This window comes from Piliocolobus tephrosceles, chromosome X (assembly GCF_002776525.5).
Source record: "Piliocolobus tephrosceles isolate RC106 chromosome X, ASM277652v3, whole genome shotgun sequence".
NCBI classification, from domain to species: Eukaryota; Metazoa; Chordata; class Mammalia; order Primates; family Cercopithecidae; genus Piliocolobus; species Piliocolobus tephrosceles.
In genome coordinates, this window is record NC_045455.1 from 84,038,096 (window position 1) to 84,056,483 (window position 18,388).

The 18,388-nt window shown below is 38.8% G+C and overlaps 1 protein-coding gene across 1 annotated transcript in view; it reads right to left on the bottom strand.

Moving 5' to 3' along the window:
* FRY (FRY microtubule binding protein) overlaps positions 1 to 18,388 on the bottom strand; it is a 271,904-nt gene that overhangs the window by 210,175 nt on the left and 43,341 nt on the right. The window contains exon 2 of the mRNA XM_023208778.1: positions 13,574 to 13,773. Coding sequence (XP_023064546.1) covers positions 13,574 to 13,773 — 200 coding nt within the window. The remainder of the gene's footprint in view (positions 1 to 13,573; positions 13,774 to 18,388) is intronic.

Here is an 18,388-nt window from a genome sequence, read left to right on the forward strand (position 1 = left end):
ACTCTCCATTTCTCCCCATTTGCAGACTGGATTTGGGTGGCCAAATCTCAGAGATACCTCGCCTGCTGTGTGAGAAGTAAGATGCAGTCCTCAGCCTGCACTCTGGGCTTCTCTTCGAGTTATCCGAATCAGAGATCACTGCTGTCCCAAACTATGCAAGGGGAATTTTCTCCTGCACTGAAGAATTCTGCAGGAGTTTCAGTATTTCCATAGGAATAGAGCTGTTTGTGCTTCTCACACCCTGAGGAGCTCCAATCTTCCCTACTCTCAGCTTAAAAAAATACAGACTTTAAACACTCCTTGTGTCCACATCTAAGAAGGGCAGAGGAAAGCCATCAACCTCTACCTTGATTTTCAAACAATTTCAGTGTACACTAATTACATTTTCACTTCACAATCTTTTCATATCATACATCTCTGTAATCTTTAGGAGGAAAGAAAGATGGCCAGACAGGACAGGCCACAGTCACTTAGAAGTCTAGAAGGAGTCTGACATACCAAGAGGTGCTTTATCTGGGGTATACAAGAGGCTCATTTAATACAATAACTTTCTACTTCTAACTTTTTAGTGGCCTTCCAAAATTTCAAGTGTGCTCCACACAGGTAAGATTTCACTAATCTAGAAAGATCCAAAGTATTACTGCCCTCGGAGCTATTTCTTTTTTAAAAATGTGTATACATTTAAGTGAAGTTTTGTTACGTGGATATACTGTGTTGTGGTGACATCTAGATATTTAGGGAGATTTCAATGAATGTGTTTAATCCAGCAATGCTATTGGAGTTAATATGAGATTATTCAATTAGTTAAATAAATCAATAACCTTGCTTAAGATGCTATTTTAAAGTCTTTTAATTATTACAGCAGTGGATGTAGCAGTGAAGGGCGTGGGCTTTGAAATCTGAGAGACCTGAGAGTTCTTGAAATCTGAGAGTTTGAATCCTAGGTCCTCACAACTTATGACCCTTTCTTAACTTCTCTAAGCTTCAGTTATCATTTAGAAAAAATGAGGATACATATAATCAATTGAGGATTTTGATACCATCAGCAGTGAAATTTTATAATATAAATGTCTGGTCTTAGTAGTTAATAAAGAATTTCAGAATGGAACTACCACCATGAGGATCTGTGTTCTTCACCAGAACACGGGAAGATGCTGAGTGGTGAGCCCTCCTCACCCCGTGTGGCGGCACCCTTCGCAGTAAAGAGCTGTGGACCCAACTGCGAAAATGCACCAAAGCATTTTGTTCAGAACGATCTGCACCCAGCAGCAGGCGCTCTACTTCAGTATGAACCAAAGAATAATGGGGTCCCAAATGTTTTCATGTCTGACATCTTTTTCTCATCAGATCTCATTTGTGCCAACTTTGACTCAAGTTTGGAAAAACACCTAAGGAGTGAGCCTGAGGACTCACAGTTCTGAATATTGACCACTACTCCCCAAATGACTTTCCCCATCCTGAGGGGTAATCGGCACCCCAGTGGTGTGATTCATCTTGAAGATGTCCTCTGGTCATGTCAATCGACTGCCTGCATGGATCGCTGGACTTCTGGAGGAAGACTTACCCCCTTGATAACCGGCCTCAGTTTGTAAAAATGGACATCACCCTATGACATCCTGAGTAGGTTTCTAATAGCTAATGAGAAATAGTTAAAACCCTTGGAGATCTGTGGAAGAAGGGTACTTGTGGAAACTGACAAAACTTCTTCCTTTGTATTCCATTTAGTTATTAAAATGGATTTTCTTAAGCAAAATAATAAATGCTACCTTTCACCTAAAATATTGGGGGAAAAGAAACAAAAGAGAATGATACAGAAGATAGCTCAAATAAATCCAAGGTACTATCAGGCAAGATGTTGCCCAGTACCCCATGCCATGAAAAGTGAAGGCAGATATAAATCTGGAAGAATATGTTGGCACTTTTTTTTAAGCAAAATCTCTTGAGATAATCTGTCCTATTTGCAGTGATTTTGTTCATTTCAGTGGAGCCTATTTCTCTGCCACATTTAACAGTCCTAAGTACAAATCCATTATTTGAACAGTGGAGGAGAAACTTCAATTAAATTCAGCTACAAAGTTAATCTTCATTTTAATTGAACAAAAGAGCAGCTCTCATAGGCATTCTTTAAAAAAGAAGAAGAAGAAGAAGAAAAAAAAGAACTACAGCAGCTACTGCGACACGTAAGATACAACCTTCACTTGTTTGTTTCTGGGTAACTTTCTATTTTGTTGGTCTTTTCAATTTTATTTGTCCCAATATACCCCTCTAATTGTGCATGTTATGTTCACTCAGTAGACTTTCAATGTCTAGTACAGTGTGTGTGGATGGATTTTTTTTCCTGTCTCCTTCAGGACATCGCTCCATCAGCCAGCTCCTCAGCAACCTCTTTCTTCAACCCTTCCCTTCTCTTTGGTCTTTCTCTCAGCTAGGAACATGCTGAAACCTTTTCATCTTAGTGCCTTCCTTGGCCACACATCCACCTCTGGCTGTGGTTTCCTTTCTAACCCTCTTCTGGTCTATACTTCCTGTCTTTCTTTCCTCTCCTATTCAAAATGTCTCCAACCACTTACAATCTGGGCTTTTCTTTCACCACTAAAATTAGTCTCCCTAGGGACCCCAGTAATTTTCCAAATGGCAAATCTGGTGGCCATTTTTCATGCTGGATCTTTTAGCAGCAATGTTCACTCCCTTCTTTCCACTTGAATCACCCTCCATCTCCCATCTGTTCTTCTTCTACTTCTGAGACGTTCCTTCTTTTCTTTTTTTGAAGATAAGGTCTCACTCTGTTACTTAGGCTGGAGTGGAGAGCAGTGGTGTTAACATGGCTCACTGCAGCCTCAATGAAATGATCCTCCCACCTCAGCCTCTGGGAGCACAGGCATGTGCCACCATGCCTGGCTAATTTTTTTGTTTTTATTTTTTGTAGATAGAGATTGGGGAGCGGGTCTCACCATGTTGCACAGGCTGGTCTCAAACTCCTGGACTCAAAGAATTTTCCCACCTCAGCCTCCCAAGGTGCGGGGATTACAGGTGTGAGCCACTGTGTCCACCAGACATTCCTTCTCTGTGGCCTGCATAGTCTTTTTCCTTGAATGTTTGTATTCTTCATGGCTGAATCACCTTGGGAAAGCCTACAGGAACATTCCAACTCCCCTGCCTTCAACCTACATAATTACAACTTAGGAATTGAGTAGAAATTCCCAAAAGCATCAGGAAATATTATCAAATAGAATATTGTGCTTTAAGAAATTTTAAAAGTCAGAATATACTAGATACGTATGTAAGCAACAGTAAAAATACCTAATAAAACAAGTCTTGTTGTTAGCATGACCTATAGAAATCAAAATCTGTGCTGGTTAAAATTGCTACAAAGCTTGCTAGTGCTGAAAACTGTACTGATGATTTTCAGGAATGTCAAAATACACAATGTTGTGTGGGAACACAGCAATATTACATCAGAGTGGCCTTAAGGAATGAGCCATCGTTACCTGGTATTATGCCATTATTATTGAATGTATTTTTACTGGTATTTTCTCTCACTCTGAAACATATACTTCCAGATGATCTTTTGTTTGTATTAAAAAGGATGTTTTTGTAAATAGTACAAAGAACATATCATCAGAAAAGCTAGACTGAAAATAATGAGGAATCACCTTCGTCTGGTTTTGTATTCTCAAAAAAAGGAAACTTCGATAATCTCTTCAGAAAGTCACCAGCAATAAAAATAAAAATAAAAATTATGGCCTTATCCATGAATGAACTGAATTGGATACTATTAAATTGAAGTAAAAAGCCCTCTGATATTTTTTATTACCTCGTGATGCTTTTCACATCATTTATTTGCTATAAGGTTCAATCAAACTTTTACTATGGTGGCGTATTAAATTTCATTTCACAGCTGAAAAAGTTCCATTTAGGAGCCACAGAATAAATGTTTTTCATCTACATGTCTCCAAGCATGCTCATAATAAAGAAAACAAACTTATGAGATCATCTGAAAGATCACTTCATTCAGCAGTTAAATTAAATCTTTTTAGCCACTAACAACGCTATGTTTCTGGGTTAGCGTGAATTTTCAAGTTTTTGATGAATGTCTTTATAGATTATTTAAGGGATGTTCCAGGCTAAGCTGTTTTGCTAAGAAACAGCTATTTTAAAAGTTATTTATTTATAATTTGAAAACTAGCCAGTATGTTGTCAAGTGTGATATAAATATTCCCTATTTGAAGAGCAATATTTTACTCTCTTTTCAGGACAGCATTACTTTGATTCTATCGCTACACTCAACAGGGACTTAAATGAAATTACTTTTACTCTATATTTCCCTTATTTGGTCTGCTGAAGCAACAACAGCCTCTATTTAAAGAGGAGTTTGACCAACAAGCCTAGCTGATTGTCCTTCTGGGAAGCTGACTGGAATCCACAGTGCAGAAAGACATTAAGGCTGGCATTTCTGCTATTTACACATCCTTAGTCAACAGACATGTAACCTTTGCTTAGTATAGGAAGATTGGCATGTAGAGCAGTGCAGAAAACCACCAGCTTGCAAACGGCATGATAAAATATTATGAAATATCATATGGCTGAGGTTAGTAAATGGTGATAAGCCTATGAACATGATTAATTACAATCAGTTTTATGAAGATCTGTCATATAAAGATCCAAACTTAATTAGAGGCAGTCATTCTGTCCTTTAGCACAGCAGAATTTCCCGATTCACAAATTACTAAAATACTAAAAAGGGTTCTGGATGAAAGGATCTGATATTTTCTGATATCTAGAAGTCTGCACACACATCAGTGATGTGAATGAGTGAAATACAACACTATGGATGAATGTTCAATCTCTAGATGGCCCAGAGGTGAAGAAACCTCTTTTACACCTAAAAACAGGGTGTATCCTAATTTCAGTCTCTCTTCTCATCAGATATGGTCTATAATCAGAAGAGGAAGCTCGGACGAGGGTGTGTATCACTTGCCAAACTTACTTAGACCTACAGTCCCATTCATCAAAATGACTAGAACCACTCATCATACACCATCTGTTAGTGGTGGGCCACCAGTGTCCTTATTACAGCACAGCGTCCTGCTTAACTTTAGGGGTAACAGGAGAGTTGTCCTGATGCCAGCTTTGTAACATCAGGACACAGGAGGAGTTGGAAGCCTCAGACTCTGGGCCAAGGAACAAAGGTATGTCAACAACGTTACTGCCTGAACCTGGAACAACACTAGCATGCAGTAATGCTGTCATTAGCTAATTGCTTGGCCTTTCAGTGTTTGTGCCAGCTGGCCATGACTGATGTTCCTACAGGTTTGTTCTTAAGCATGACATATTTCATTACAGATTCATGATGTGTGATGCAATAGAGTTTGGCATCCTGGATTCTTCAGACTGTGTACCCCAAGAAAATAGTTTGTGTTACTTCGAGTTTACTTCTTTCATGTTAGCAAACCAGCTAGATCATGTTCTATTATTTTTAAGCCTCCATTCCAGCATGACACGTTAGCACCTTTATGAATTATCACTCTGTTTGTCAGCCCACACCTGTGCTCCAAACTCAGCACAGGAGCAATGTCTAAAATATCCTGCCTGCATCTTGTCCATCAACCATTTTGTGAACAAGGCTACTAAGGCTCAAGCAATCCCAATGATAAAATTCCCCATTTTCACTCATCTTTCATCATAAAAAGTGTTTTTGAATTCCAGGATGTTGGACGAAGGTGGGCACAACTCTCTCACTCTTAGTCTCCGCTGAAGGACAAGATGAAAGTTAGATTTTTTTTTTTTTAAGTCAAGTAGACTTAAAAAAAAACCTTCTCTTTATTCCAGGTTTCGAAATCAAAACACAGTAAATTACGTTCTTTCTGAGTAACTCTTTGTCAGGCGAGTCAGAATTTCTTTTTCTTCTTCCCGTTGACATTTTATGCTGATAGACTAGATCCAGATGGAATTCCTGGCCCAATCCCCAATTTAGCTTCCACTGCAGCTCCTGGAAGGGACAATGGAAGATTAAACCTGGGTAGACTCACTAATAAGTGAGTTTAAACCCAGGGATTAAACCCAAGGAATTTAAGAGTTTAAACCCAGGGGTTTGAGAGTGAATGCTGCTTTTATTTCATTTGTTTTATACGCTAGAGTGAAAACGGCCTGGCTGCTATCCTTTCATAGATGAGAAAACAATGATAGATCACACATAAGTGACTTTGTCAGAAGCACAGGTTAGTGGCAGGGCTATAATAAAAAACCAATTTTCTTGTGTATTGGGCAAGTCATAGGGAGGGGCGTGGACAAAAGTCTAAGAAGTGTGATTGAAAATTCTTGAAATTTTCTAAACTTGGTTTACTTAGCTGAATAACCCAGCCTTTCACATTTTGGGTTGCCTAGCATTACATGGTTCTTATTTTTTTCTGAGACCCCCTCCTCTCAAGAACCAACGAAATTTCCTCTTTGAAAGCCTTTGAAAACCCTCAGAGGTGGACGTACCTCAAATCCCAGGTTTTACTGCCTAGGTCTTCAGAATTCACTCCTGGGTAGGCCTCAAGTGTTTTGCTGGAAATATAGTGAGATCGTGGGGGGTGTTGTCTTCTCTCAAGTACTTTGTTTGCCTCTGTCATCTCCCAAAGCATGAGCACCTGGAGGGCCAAGACCAGGTCTGCTGAAAGGAGCTGTGGTTGTGCCTCTGTCAACGCCATGGCAGAGCTCAGGAGAGCCACCTGACAGTATTGATAAATGGCAACAGCAGACAGTCAAGTCCCCTGCTCAAGCCTCCATTATGTTTGAGTGAACACAAAGAGAGGATGCACCAGGCTGATTTCTGAGGAAATATACCAGAAACTCATCTCAGTCCTCCGATGAGGATAATGAGGGTGGTGATGAGGACAAATGAGCATCTCCTACATGCTCAGGAGTATATCAGGGGCTCCACACACTCCCTCTAATCCTCTCAGCCACCCTGTGAGCTGGGTACTGTTACTCCCATTTTGCAAATGAGAAAAAAAGGAGTTTGACTGGCTGGTTCAAGGTCACACAACACTAAAGAGGTGGAAGCAGGAATCAAATCCAGATCAGTCAGAATGAAAAGCTGTTTTGTCTTTAACTTTATCTCTTTTGTCTATTCGATCTACAAAGTCAAAATTGATAGCAGCACTGGAATTCTGAAAAACTGGAGAGTCTTGTTTTTGGAAAGAGCTTACTGAGATGGTAATTGCCTGTGACTACAGTGATAGATGCTATATAGACAGACTCATAGAGAATGAGAGCATATATTCTGAGACTGCGTCTGATCACTAAGAGTCACCTATTGCTGGAGTCGGGGTGAGGGGAAGGTGACCATATCAATGAATAAACAGGTATCCTTAGATGCCTGAAAGCAGGAGGCTGAGAATCAATGCCTCTTGTACTCAGCACATTGTAGGGCATTCATCTGTCGAGTGCAAAGAACAGAACAAAAATCTATTATTATTAGTTTAGAGTTGGCAAGATGACCTTTGGAAACACACAGGATCCAATAAAGACATTCCTTTCAAGCTACTATATTAATGTTTCATTCATTTTAAAAAAAATTTACTGTTTATGATATGCAAACACTGTCCTAAACATGGAGGCATGGGATGTGTGTGTGTGTGTGTGTGTGCGCGTGTGTGTTTATGTGTGTGTGTGTCAAGATGCATCCCACACAGATATTGCCTCCAAGAAACTTATAGGCTAATACACTGCTTCTTCAACTTAAGAGAAAATCTCTGGCCCTACCCCACCACCATAAAAAATACACTATGGTTTGGTATGCACATGCACAACTGAAAGTATCATAAAATGCTTACCCTTAAAACTCATCATATACTCTGGTATTCACTAGTTTAGCCTATACTAATTACTCTAATTCAGTGAGGACAGAATAGTTTGCATGACAGAATGATATGGTAGCTCAGATAAAGTAGAGATTTGCAGATATGTGTAAGTGTGTGTTAACATAAGCATATTGTGTGGAGACATCAGGGAAGAAATCAAGCCAAGCTTTTCAGATGATGAGATTTTGGATGGGGCCTTAAAGGGCAGGCAGGATGAGGAGCTGAGCAGCATTCCAGTAAGAGGGGTCGGCATGCATAAACGCATGATGGCAGACAAGAAACCTGGGTTCATAAAGGTATGTGGTGGGAGTAAGATCGGTTTGGGCCAAATCAAGGCGTGAAAGAGAATGAAACGAAAGTTTTGTGCAAGAAATGTAATGGACAGGGTTGTGTTTAGAGAAGATTCACAGATGAGATCAGAGGAGGAAAAATTGGTGACAGGCCCCTTATTCTTCTTTTTAATCACCTTGAGGACACCCCACCTCACCATGTGCTTCATGGAGCAAAGGCCAACCCTGGCTTTATCTGCATGGGAAGCAAATTGAGAATTCTGCAGAGGACATAGGCAGGACAATGGGCTCAGGTAACCCAAAAGCTTACATGGAGTAAGTGCTTGGAAATATTGAATGAAATATAACATTTTTTTTTTTTTTAAGTATAGAAATGAGTTCACAAGAAAGGCAAAAGGAGAGGAAAAACAGGAGGGAGTGAGGTAGCTTAGCGGCCGTCCAGGGAGAGGACTGTTTGTTTCATTATCCTAGAGGCTTTTGTTGTTGTCCACTGGGGGATAGGAAACAGTGATATGGGCCCTGAGAGGTGGGACATAGAAAATAAGATGCCTTACATAAAGTCTGGTCCTAAACAATGGACTAGGGAAAAATCTATGCACCGTTAAAAGAAGATGAAAAGATGTTCCCAGTGGTCTCTGCTTAAGTTCTATGTAAAATAACAAGAAAAAAAAATTCACATCCAAGAATTTGAAACCACAGGCCAAAGTCTTACAAGTTTGGGATATACATTTGTGTCACCTTCTAGGTGCAGAAAGTCACCGAATATCTGGCCCCGGACAGCAGTAACTCTGGGCAACAGAAGGGGCAAAAGCAACACTGGAGAAACACTGTGTGCTGGAGAAACGCTCTCACAACTGTGGATGCAAGGAGAGCTCACAAAAAAAGAGGCTCAGTGAAAGAATTCACAGTGAAAAATTTCAAAGTACGTAAAAAGCAATCCATCACGGGCAAGAATTAGCAGGCACAACAAACAGAAGAATTAGCAGACACAACAAGTAGTGATATAACAGAACAATAATCTAAAGACACATTCAAGGTGATTGAAGACATAAAAGGAAAGTTATAATCTTAAAAAAGAGACAAAATACAATGAAAATAAGAAGCCTAAGTAGACTTTCAAAGAGAACTAAATAGCACTTCCAGTAATTAAAAATGTAGTCATCAAAATTAAAATTCTCAATAGATAGGTAAAACAGACTATATAGCCTGAGAGAACATTAATGAATTGGAAAACGGATCTGAAAAAATTACTCAGAATGCAGAAGAGACAAAGAGGTAGAATAATAAAAGATGGGTAAAAAGATATGCAACGTAGCATAAGAAAGTCCAATTTACATCTAATAGAAGTATCAGAAAAAGAGAAGGGGGAAAGTGGAAAAATGATGACATTCATATAATTAATAGTTAAGAATTTTCCAGAATTGATGAAAAGATATAAATCCTTAATTAAAGAAGCACAAGAGTCTCAAACAAGAAAATAAAAATAGATGCACACCCAAACACAGTGTTGTGAAACTTCAGAGTACTAAAGACAAAGAAAAAACTATAAAAGTAAACAGGGAAAAAAGTAAAGAATCTACAAACAAATAACAAATTCACTACAGACTCTTCAACAGCAATGGTAAGGCAACACAGTGAAATAAAGATTCAAATGTCAGAGGGAGAACGAACGTCAACTTAGAATTCTATTCCCAGCTGAACCATCACTGATAAATGAGGGAGAAATAAAGACATTCAGATGAACAAGACTGAGTAATTTACCACCCACTGATTCTTACTTAAAGAACTGAAAAAGATTCACTTTGGGAAGAAGAAAACTGAGTTCAGAGGGAAGGAGGAGGATGCAAGAAGGAACTGTATCCATTATTTATTTCTGCAGTTTTTATGTTTTGAAATAAAAATATAAAAGAGACACAGATGACCCCATTAGCTTGTTCAGAACACTTTGCTTGGGAAAGGTGAAATAATGATAAGACTGGACAAGAACAAATGCTGTTAAATGTCCCCATGAAGCAATAAAAATAGAATAAAATTATTGACTTATCCCTGAATATTCATGAATATGACCTGCGCATCTTTTGGGTACAAAGAGCCATTCTGCAGAACAAGTGAAAGATATTTACAGAGAAACACATCTAAAATTTGTTTTTGTGGAACATTTTTATTTCCTTTCTTTTTTTAAAGTTGGCTATCTGGATATTGCAAAGTCATAAACAAAATCTTATGATTTAATTTAAAGTTGTACATAATCTGCTCCACACAAGCTAATAGGTGTAAAATTCTGAGTTAGTCTTTTAACAATAAAACTGAAAAATATGGATTCCTGAGTAGTTCCCCAAATAGTAAGTCTATACTTCCAAGTTTTTGAAAATTACCTTTGCCATCCCCATACAAGTTGTATTTAGTTAAGAATAATAGAATACAATTTTGTGATTTGATACGAACCCACATAAATTCAGGGTTGTAAAGCATTCAGTGTTTTTGTAAGAGAAGCTAACTCAACAAGAGAAATAGTAGAGGACATTTAATAGAATTCACCTTTAAAGTACTCTACATACATCAAAAATAATACCTATTGTTGCAGCTACAGGACAAAATGCCAAATGCACATTCACACTTCTAGAATCAGGTGACAAGCCTCCGAATCCATTCACATTTACTGGCCTACAAGTAGGCAAAAATAAGGACAGAAAATTACTAAGCACTTTTCAGCAGACAAGAAAAGAATATAGAACAGAAGCTTACATTTCTGCCAAAAAATCAAAGGGGAATAAAAAGGCCAGAGTTGGGGGCTCATGCCTGTAATCCTAGCACTTTGGGAGACCAAGGTGGGTGGATCACCTGAAGTCAGGAGTTTGAGACCAGGTTGGCCAACATTTCAGTAGAGATGGAAACATCTCTACTGAAAATATAAAAATTAGCTGGGCGTGGTGGCGCACTCTTATAGTCCTAGCTATCAAGGAAGCTGAGGCACAAGAATTAATTGAACCCAGAAAGCCGAGGTTGTGGTGAGCCAAAATTGCGCCACTGCACTGTAGTCTGGGTGATAGAGCAAAAATTCTCTTTTTATAAAAATCAGTAATACTAAAAACTGATTAGATTCATCTCTTCTGCTAAAAACATCAAGTGTGTCTTCTTGGCCATTACCACCCAGCAGAATCCTTCACTCTAAGCACATAAGGAAGATTTCCTTATGACAAGAACTTACACTTCAAAATTTTTTCTTGTTTGGGGACATTTTAGTTGTATCATAGAGAGGAACAAAAATGTCTACTTCTATTAAAAGAACGCTATGGCACATGTACATTTTTCAGACCTAATCCTTATTCCAAGAAGAGAAAACAAACTCCACCAAACAAATTCCAACCTGACTTGAGGGAAAAAGTTAAATCCAAACTATTTTACTTCATAAATTCTTAAAAAAACCGTAAACTATTATTTTGGAAACATGGATGGTTCAAAAGGTATCAGGACCTAGCTGTGTAAGCATCTCTTTGAACTTCTGTACAACTTCACAGCTCCTCAGGAAAATTCATTAGGACACACAATTTCAAAGAGACTAGACCTGTAATTTTTGCACTTTTCTGGGGCTACAGGGTGAAATGAATCTTTATTGTGCCTCACCACTCTCTCTTTAAACTGACCCACATCCTCTGAAATGGAGGTAGCTTCTCTCCCTCCACCAGGGGAGGAGTCTGGGCTGCTTCAGGGGTTGGAGGCTCCAAGGGTCAGCCCTGTTCTGGGCAATGGGACTTTGGATACTTGAAGTGGCTGATTCAAGTTACAGGAGAGTCCTGTGTTGGTTTGTTTTAAGAAGTTAGCGACAGAGCGAGACTCCGTCTCAAAAAAAAAAAAAAAAAAAAGAAGAAGTTAGCAACAGTATCTGCAACAGTGTCTTTACATGAAGAGGACCAAGGAAAGCTTTACAATAAAGTACAGAGGGGTTCAGATGTGGGTTCTGAAGCCACCTAGTTTGAGTTTAAATCAGCACTGTGTGACCTTGAGTATTTACTTAACCTTCTCTGTGCCAACTTTCCCCATCTGTAAGCAGGAAATAAATGCTGTCTACCTAAGGTCATTGCGAAGATTAAAGAAGGTAATAAGTTGTGCACAATGCCTAGCACATAGTAACTACACCACAGATATCAGCTATTAGTAGAAGTAAGAGGAGCAGAAACACAAAAACGTGAGTGAATGGAAATAAAGGTCCTGTAGTAAGGATGAATTTAGATGATTTAAACTGTAAAAGCAAGAAACACTTCCCATAATTATGGAAATTCAATAAATGAAGAGAATTTTATGAACAGAATGGATAAACGTAACATCCACTGATCTAATAAAAATTTTATTGAGCAGTTTGTAACTTTCAGGTAAACACACTTAACAAATGTTTATGAATTCTGATTCCCAAACCTTATGCTGTAATTCTTGTAAAGGTCATTTTTAACAGATGATGCGCATCATCTGTTACATATTTTCAGAGACATGTATTGCAGGCTTAAGAATACTGTATTTAATTATTTTGAGTTATAATTCTGCAAAGCAAACCTCTGATTATCTTCTTATTACCCCAGTAACCTCATAGGAGGTACAAAGTCGCACTTCACAGAAACAGCTGCATCACTCTGAATTCTTTTCCTTTCATTTTATTGTGTGTGGCCCTGCCAAGGTTAGAAAACAAGTAATCGGAATCTACCAATTGCACTTCCTTCCTTTCTGACTGTCCTTTGGAGAGATTCAGTGCTCTTTAGAGCCCTGTTAGAGCAATTAACATAAGGCGGACTCACGCCTGCCTTATTTTCTAGCAGAAGCATCTACAACCAAAGACACTGACATCCAAGGGCATCATGTGTCTAACGAGGGAACTAAAGGTAAGTAAGTCAAGAATGTATTGTCTTTCACGTTTTAGGAATGGAAATGGTGTTTCTGAACAACTCATCAAAACACTTCCTCTGACAATATGGTACCAAGCCTTTAACTTCTCAAACTCGAAGTCCACACAGCCACTTGAACAAAATGATTTTTCTTGTCATCTACTTTAAAAACTGGACAAAAGATTTTGCCATATATATAAAATATGTGTATGATATATATATACACACATACATATATCACAGAGACTCTGAACACAATTTTTCTATGACTGATACTTCTTTGATACTTCTTTTTGTTAAATTATGCTTATTAGTCCCAAATGCAGCAGTGAAGCATGCTACTGAATAGTATTTGCTGAAGACTGCTTTAAAATCTTCGACACTCCAATTGTTTCTCTTAGATCAGGGAACCTAACTATTATCTTTAAAACATTACCTATGATATTAAAGAACCTTTACAAACTAGAAGAAAAGCAATCCATCTTTTGTTAGAGTGTTTAAATCTAGTATAACAGCATACAGCTGAAGTTTCGAAGAGGCAGGTTCCACGGCAGGTACTCACCAGGGGCTCCGCCATGATGATACGAATCTTGCGTTCGGCCTGAGTGGTGAAGTTGACAAACAGACTTTTGAGGACATATTCTCCTGGTTTGCTGTCTGGGTCCACATTGATGGGTAACATGGTTGGTGGCCCTTTCTCCCTGTGCGTGCCAGAAGCAGGTGGAACCGGAGGCTTGATGTAACCGTTGCCAACGGGAGAAGCTGAAAAACAGAATGGGCATTCTTACTGGCTGAAAATAAATGTCATAAATATTCAGATGGACTGTGTTAAATCATAAATATCAGGATATGAATTGTATCAAGAAAGTCACACTTAATATTATAACCTGGCCTTATTCTTTGGAAATGGTGTCAGAATTTCATTATTTTCATTATACTATGTTTGTGTTATGCTATATTTGGTCATCTCAAAATTCTAGTCACTACGTTGCTTTAGGTAAATTATATTGGAAGCTCATACTATAGCTGACCAATCTTACTTACAATCAATACTTAAGATGTTTTTGGCTTATTTTTTGTTCTAGGGAAACAGCAGTCCCATGTAGAAGGGTAGAACATGTATATGGGAAAAAAGTGATTTCTTGTTCAGGTTTTCCTCATGGTCAAGAGCGCTCTGTTTTCCGTTCTTCGTTCTAATAATGGAAAAGACTCTGGGGTCATTCCTTCCAGAAATCTTCAAGAATCAATTTTCAGAAGCCAAGCTGGCTCTTGCTCTAGAAGGGGATGCACCTCTTGAAAGATACAAGGCTCAGGCAGTGCCCTGTTTGCCGTCCAAGGTGTGGGTTTAACTTTTCACTCTCACCACCCTTCAGCTCAAGTTGGGACACCTCTGTGCTTCCTTTATAAAATATGTAGGTTCCCCACGAGTACTATATCTTCAACAGAGGCAGCTCTTAAAGCTCTTGATGAGTGTCCTCTGTTCAGAATGCCACAGAGTCAGACACTGTTTTAATCAGACAGTTGCTAATCGTTTTTTTAATTCATAAATGCAGTTTCAAGTCTCTACTTTTTACAGTACTTTGATATGTTAAATTCTACCACCCCTCCCACACAAGCCCTTATAAGATGGTCAGTTATTAATATCCAAAGAAAGAAATGTAAGAGCAAGAGGGCTTAGGATAGAGGCATTGGGAATGCTGAGAACAGGAAGTATACAGTTAAACATAAGTATTTAGTTCTGGGTAACTGGATATGGAGATTAAGGGAAAGAGTCAAGTAAAAAGCGAGTTTCCAGTTTGGACACTGGATTGGATATGAAGAGAATGGTGGTGTCATCAATATTAAAGGCAGAAGAAAGTTCTCCATGAAAGTTTGATACTCTTTTCTTAACTACAAATAAATGTAAGGCTTCTCTTGCCTCCTTTCTGTGTCAAGCCAAATTCTGAGGAAGCAGTATAACATTTTGCTTATTAAATTACGAATATGTCCCCAATGTTACATAGATGGCTCTCCCTCACCTTTCCTACCCTTCCTCTGTAATTCATTTAACCTGACATAACAGTTGAGGAGCCCCTTACATCTGAACGGTCTTTCCAGATTTCAGCTACCACTAAACTGTAAGAATATGGCCTCGCAAGTGACAAAAACATAATAAAATGTCTTGTGTATTATCTCGTTTCCTCTCCATTCCCACTGGCCACATCCTATCCAGGCCCTTGGAGGCCAATGGCTAGATGATTTTAATAGCTTCTTTGCGGACATTATTTCATCTATTTTCCATATCAAACTAATCTTTCTTTTGCATGGCTTTAATCATAACACGTTTCTGCTCAAAACTTTCAATAGCTCTCAATTACATCATCCAGCCTCAGCACCCTGGCCTGGTTTTGAGAGCCTTTAGTAGTTTGCCTCCATATCCTCATTCAAGTCCTGCTGATGCTCTTACTGGCCTGTGAGCACACTGGCCATTTATTCTTCCTTCTTTCTCTTCTGCAGCTCCTTTCCGTTCTTTTCTGCCCATCTCTTCCTCCTCTTCATTCAGAGCCACTTCTAGTCTCATCTCCATAACACCTACCTCCACTAGGCCAGTCCTCACTGATTCGTTTCCTTTACAAGAGTTGAACATTTAACCCAAACTGTTTGGTGTTTTGCTTTGTTGTGCATATCCTACATTACCTATGAAAGACTCAAAAGACTGCTGCCAAGTAAAGTAATCACTGATTGGAGACAAGGTTTTGTCTAGGGTCGGCCCTGTAATTAAACCATATACTCTTCTAGCAATATCCCCTAAAAGTTCCCTAATAAGACTGTAGACTCCCAGATGTCATCCGAAGTTCTTTGCACAAATACTCAATAAATCTCCTTAAATAACTAACTAAAAATGTCACCTGACTTTATTTCTGCAGGTCTGAAAGGGATTCCTGGGATAGGAACTACATGAGGAGATACAATATGTCAGAGTCTTTTAAGAAAGGATGCAGTAGTTGTGATAGATAGTAGTTTAATTTAATGACTTTAAATTAAATGGTAAGGCAAGCAGTGCACTAAAAGGCACTATTGATTCCAAAGGGGCATATTGAAAATCAAATGATGAAAATGAAGTCCTGGCCACTCCTCTGCTTTACCTCCTACTCCCCCAGTGCAGGCACCTAGTGGAAGTAGGACACCTCCTCAATACCAGCTTAGAGAAGGACATAATGTCTCAAGACATCTTCCTCAGGGATCAAAGGCATCGTGCCACAGAACCAGAGACTGGGATATAAACCTAAAATGTCTATTTGGAGTACGACTTTTTATTATCTTTGGGTTTCCACAGGATTTGATCCATTTCTAGATGCAGCAATAATGGGGTTGATGTAATATATACAGTTATTGCAAGACAAGAGCCTTAATTGCATGACTCTGGGACCTGAAAGTCTTAACTACAGTGCACACATTTTCATGAGAGTGAAATTTTCATGAGAGGACCTCTGACAGTCCTGCAAGGCTGCATTTTGAACTAGAGAGCTGAAATGTAGACACCAGAAAACCTCTCAGACAAATCCTCCATTTAGATGGCTAAAGTGCCAATTCGCTGCTATCATAAAAAATATTATTCACCTGTACTTCAAAGCCAGACATCTTTGTGAATACAGAGGTGATATTCAAAAAGATAAAACTGTATGAACAGCCTTACTGAGCTGGAACTATCCTAGCCCAGCAGAGCCCTGTACCAGAGCAGAAAATGACTCAAAGCGGGGTGTCACTCATCAGTCTGAGTTTCAAACACAGATCAACCTAGGCAGCTGGAGATGCATGAAAGATAATGGGGGAAGTGTACTTGAACTAGGTCCACTTCCAAGTTTCAGAAACCTCTCTTCATCCTACCCTAATTAATTCATGGTAAATCCTAGCCTCAGGATAATTTCAAAAGTAAACATTAGGACATGGCACCTTTCAATACCTGGGTTATTTGGTGACAATATAGTACAGACCAGGAAATGCATGTTCCCTGGTAGTCAAACTTGAGTCACAAAGTCCACACTGGTGTAAATATTAGAGCATTATCATTAGAAAGAAAAGCATCAGGCCCTCTCACAGCATGTGCTTGCCCTTAATCTATATGTAAGTAAGATCAATTGTCTAGTTTCTAAACTCACAACAGTCTGGAAACAGAAAATTATAAGGGAGGGGGTGTAATTTCTATGGGTAGAAATGCTAGTAGCAAAAGAAGAAACAAAATCGCATATTTAGAAAGCCGCCAGAACTTAAAAATGCAGTTGGCTGAATATGACAGTCTCACAGGCTTGAGGGCTTCGATTGGTGTTACAGTTTATGTTCGTTATGAGGACCATAAGTCTCACAGAAAGGTAAAAAAGGTGGGAAAAAGACTAATATCAATGTCCAAAGGTTTCCATTTCAAAAAGATAAAACTGAAAAACTTTTGGTGTATAAAAGGGAAAAGTCTGCTGCCTCTAAGAATTTAGCTCTCAAGAATTAAATCTATTCCTTCATAGGTCTGATTTTTAATTGAAATTTATTTTTGATTGAAAAAACAAAATAAAACATGGATTCAGTACTAGCCACACTGAGGTCCCATTTTCCAGGTTTGCAAATGCAGGCAGTGACTGAATCAACTCCTCTCTACCTGGGGTGCTTTCCTTGCTTTTTGTCCAGTCCTGCAAGCAAATCCTCCTATCTTTCAGGGTCCAGGTCAGTATGGTTTCCTCCACCTGGCTTGGTCTGGGCCCTGCCAGCCAGTGCCATCCAGCTGCCCCGAGGGTCAGCCTTCTCTTCATGCCGGGTCTCTGGAAATAGGGATCTCTCCCAATGAAAGGATCCTGACAGAATCTTTCTCACATCTTCCCCATCCAAATACTCGTTGAAGAAACAATTGTTCCTGTTGCTTAATTTGTTGTATTAAAAACCCCCACTAAAATTTCTTGCATATAATGAATTTTAAAAAATCTGTTTTTATTTATTTTTAGTTGTGGTAAAGTAGACAAAATTTACCATCTTAGTCTGTTTTAAGTGTACGGTTCAGTGGCATCCATGTGATGAATTTTTTAGCTCCAACTCCATCAGCCTTTATTCTCCTTTCCTTCATCCTATCTATCTATCTTCATATAACAGCTCAATTTCTCTACGAAGTCATTCACACCAGTGCTCCTGTGGCGGGGGCTGGTGTGGAGTGGAGAAGAAGAGCATCACTCTCACATATTAATTAGGTTTCTAATTATTGAATCCGTTTGAAATTTGCCTTCTCTTTATATTTTCTCATTTACATTTTAATCTTGGTTTTAACACGTTCTAATTTTTTTCTCCATTGCCTTCTTTTGTCTTAAATGGGTTTTGTTAATGTTCCTTTATTGTTTGTATTTCAAATTCTGTTCCTAAT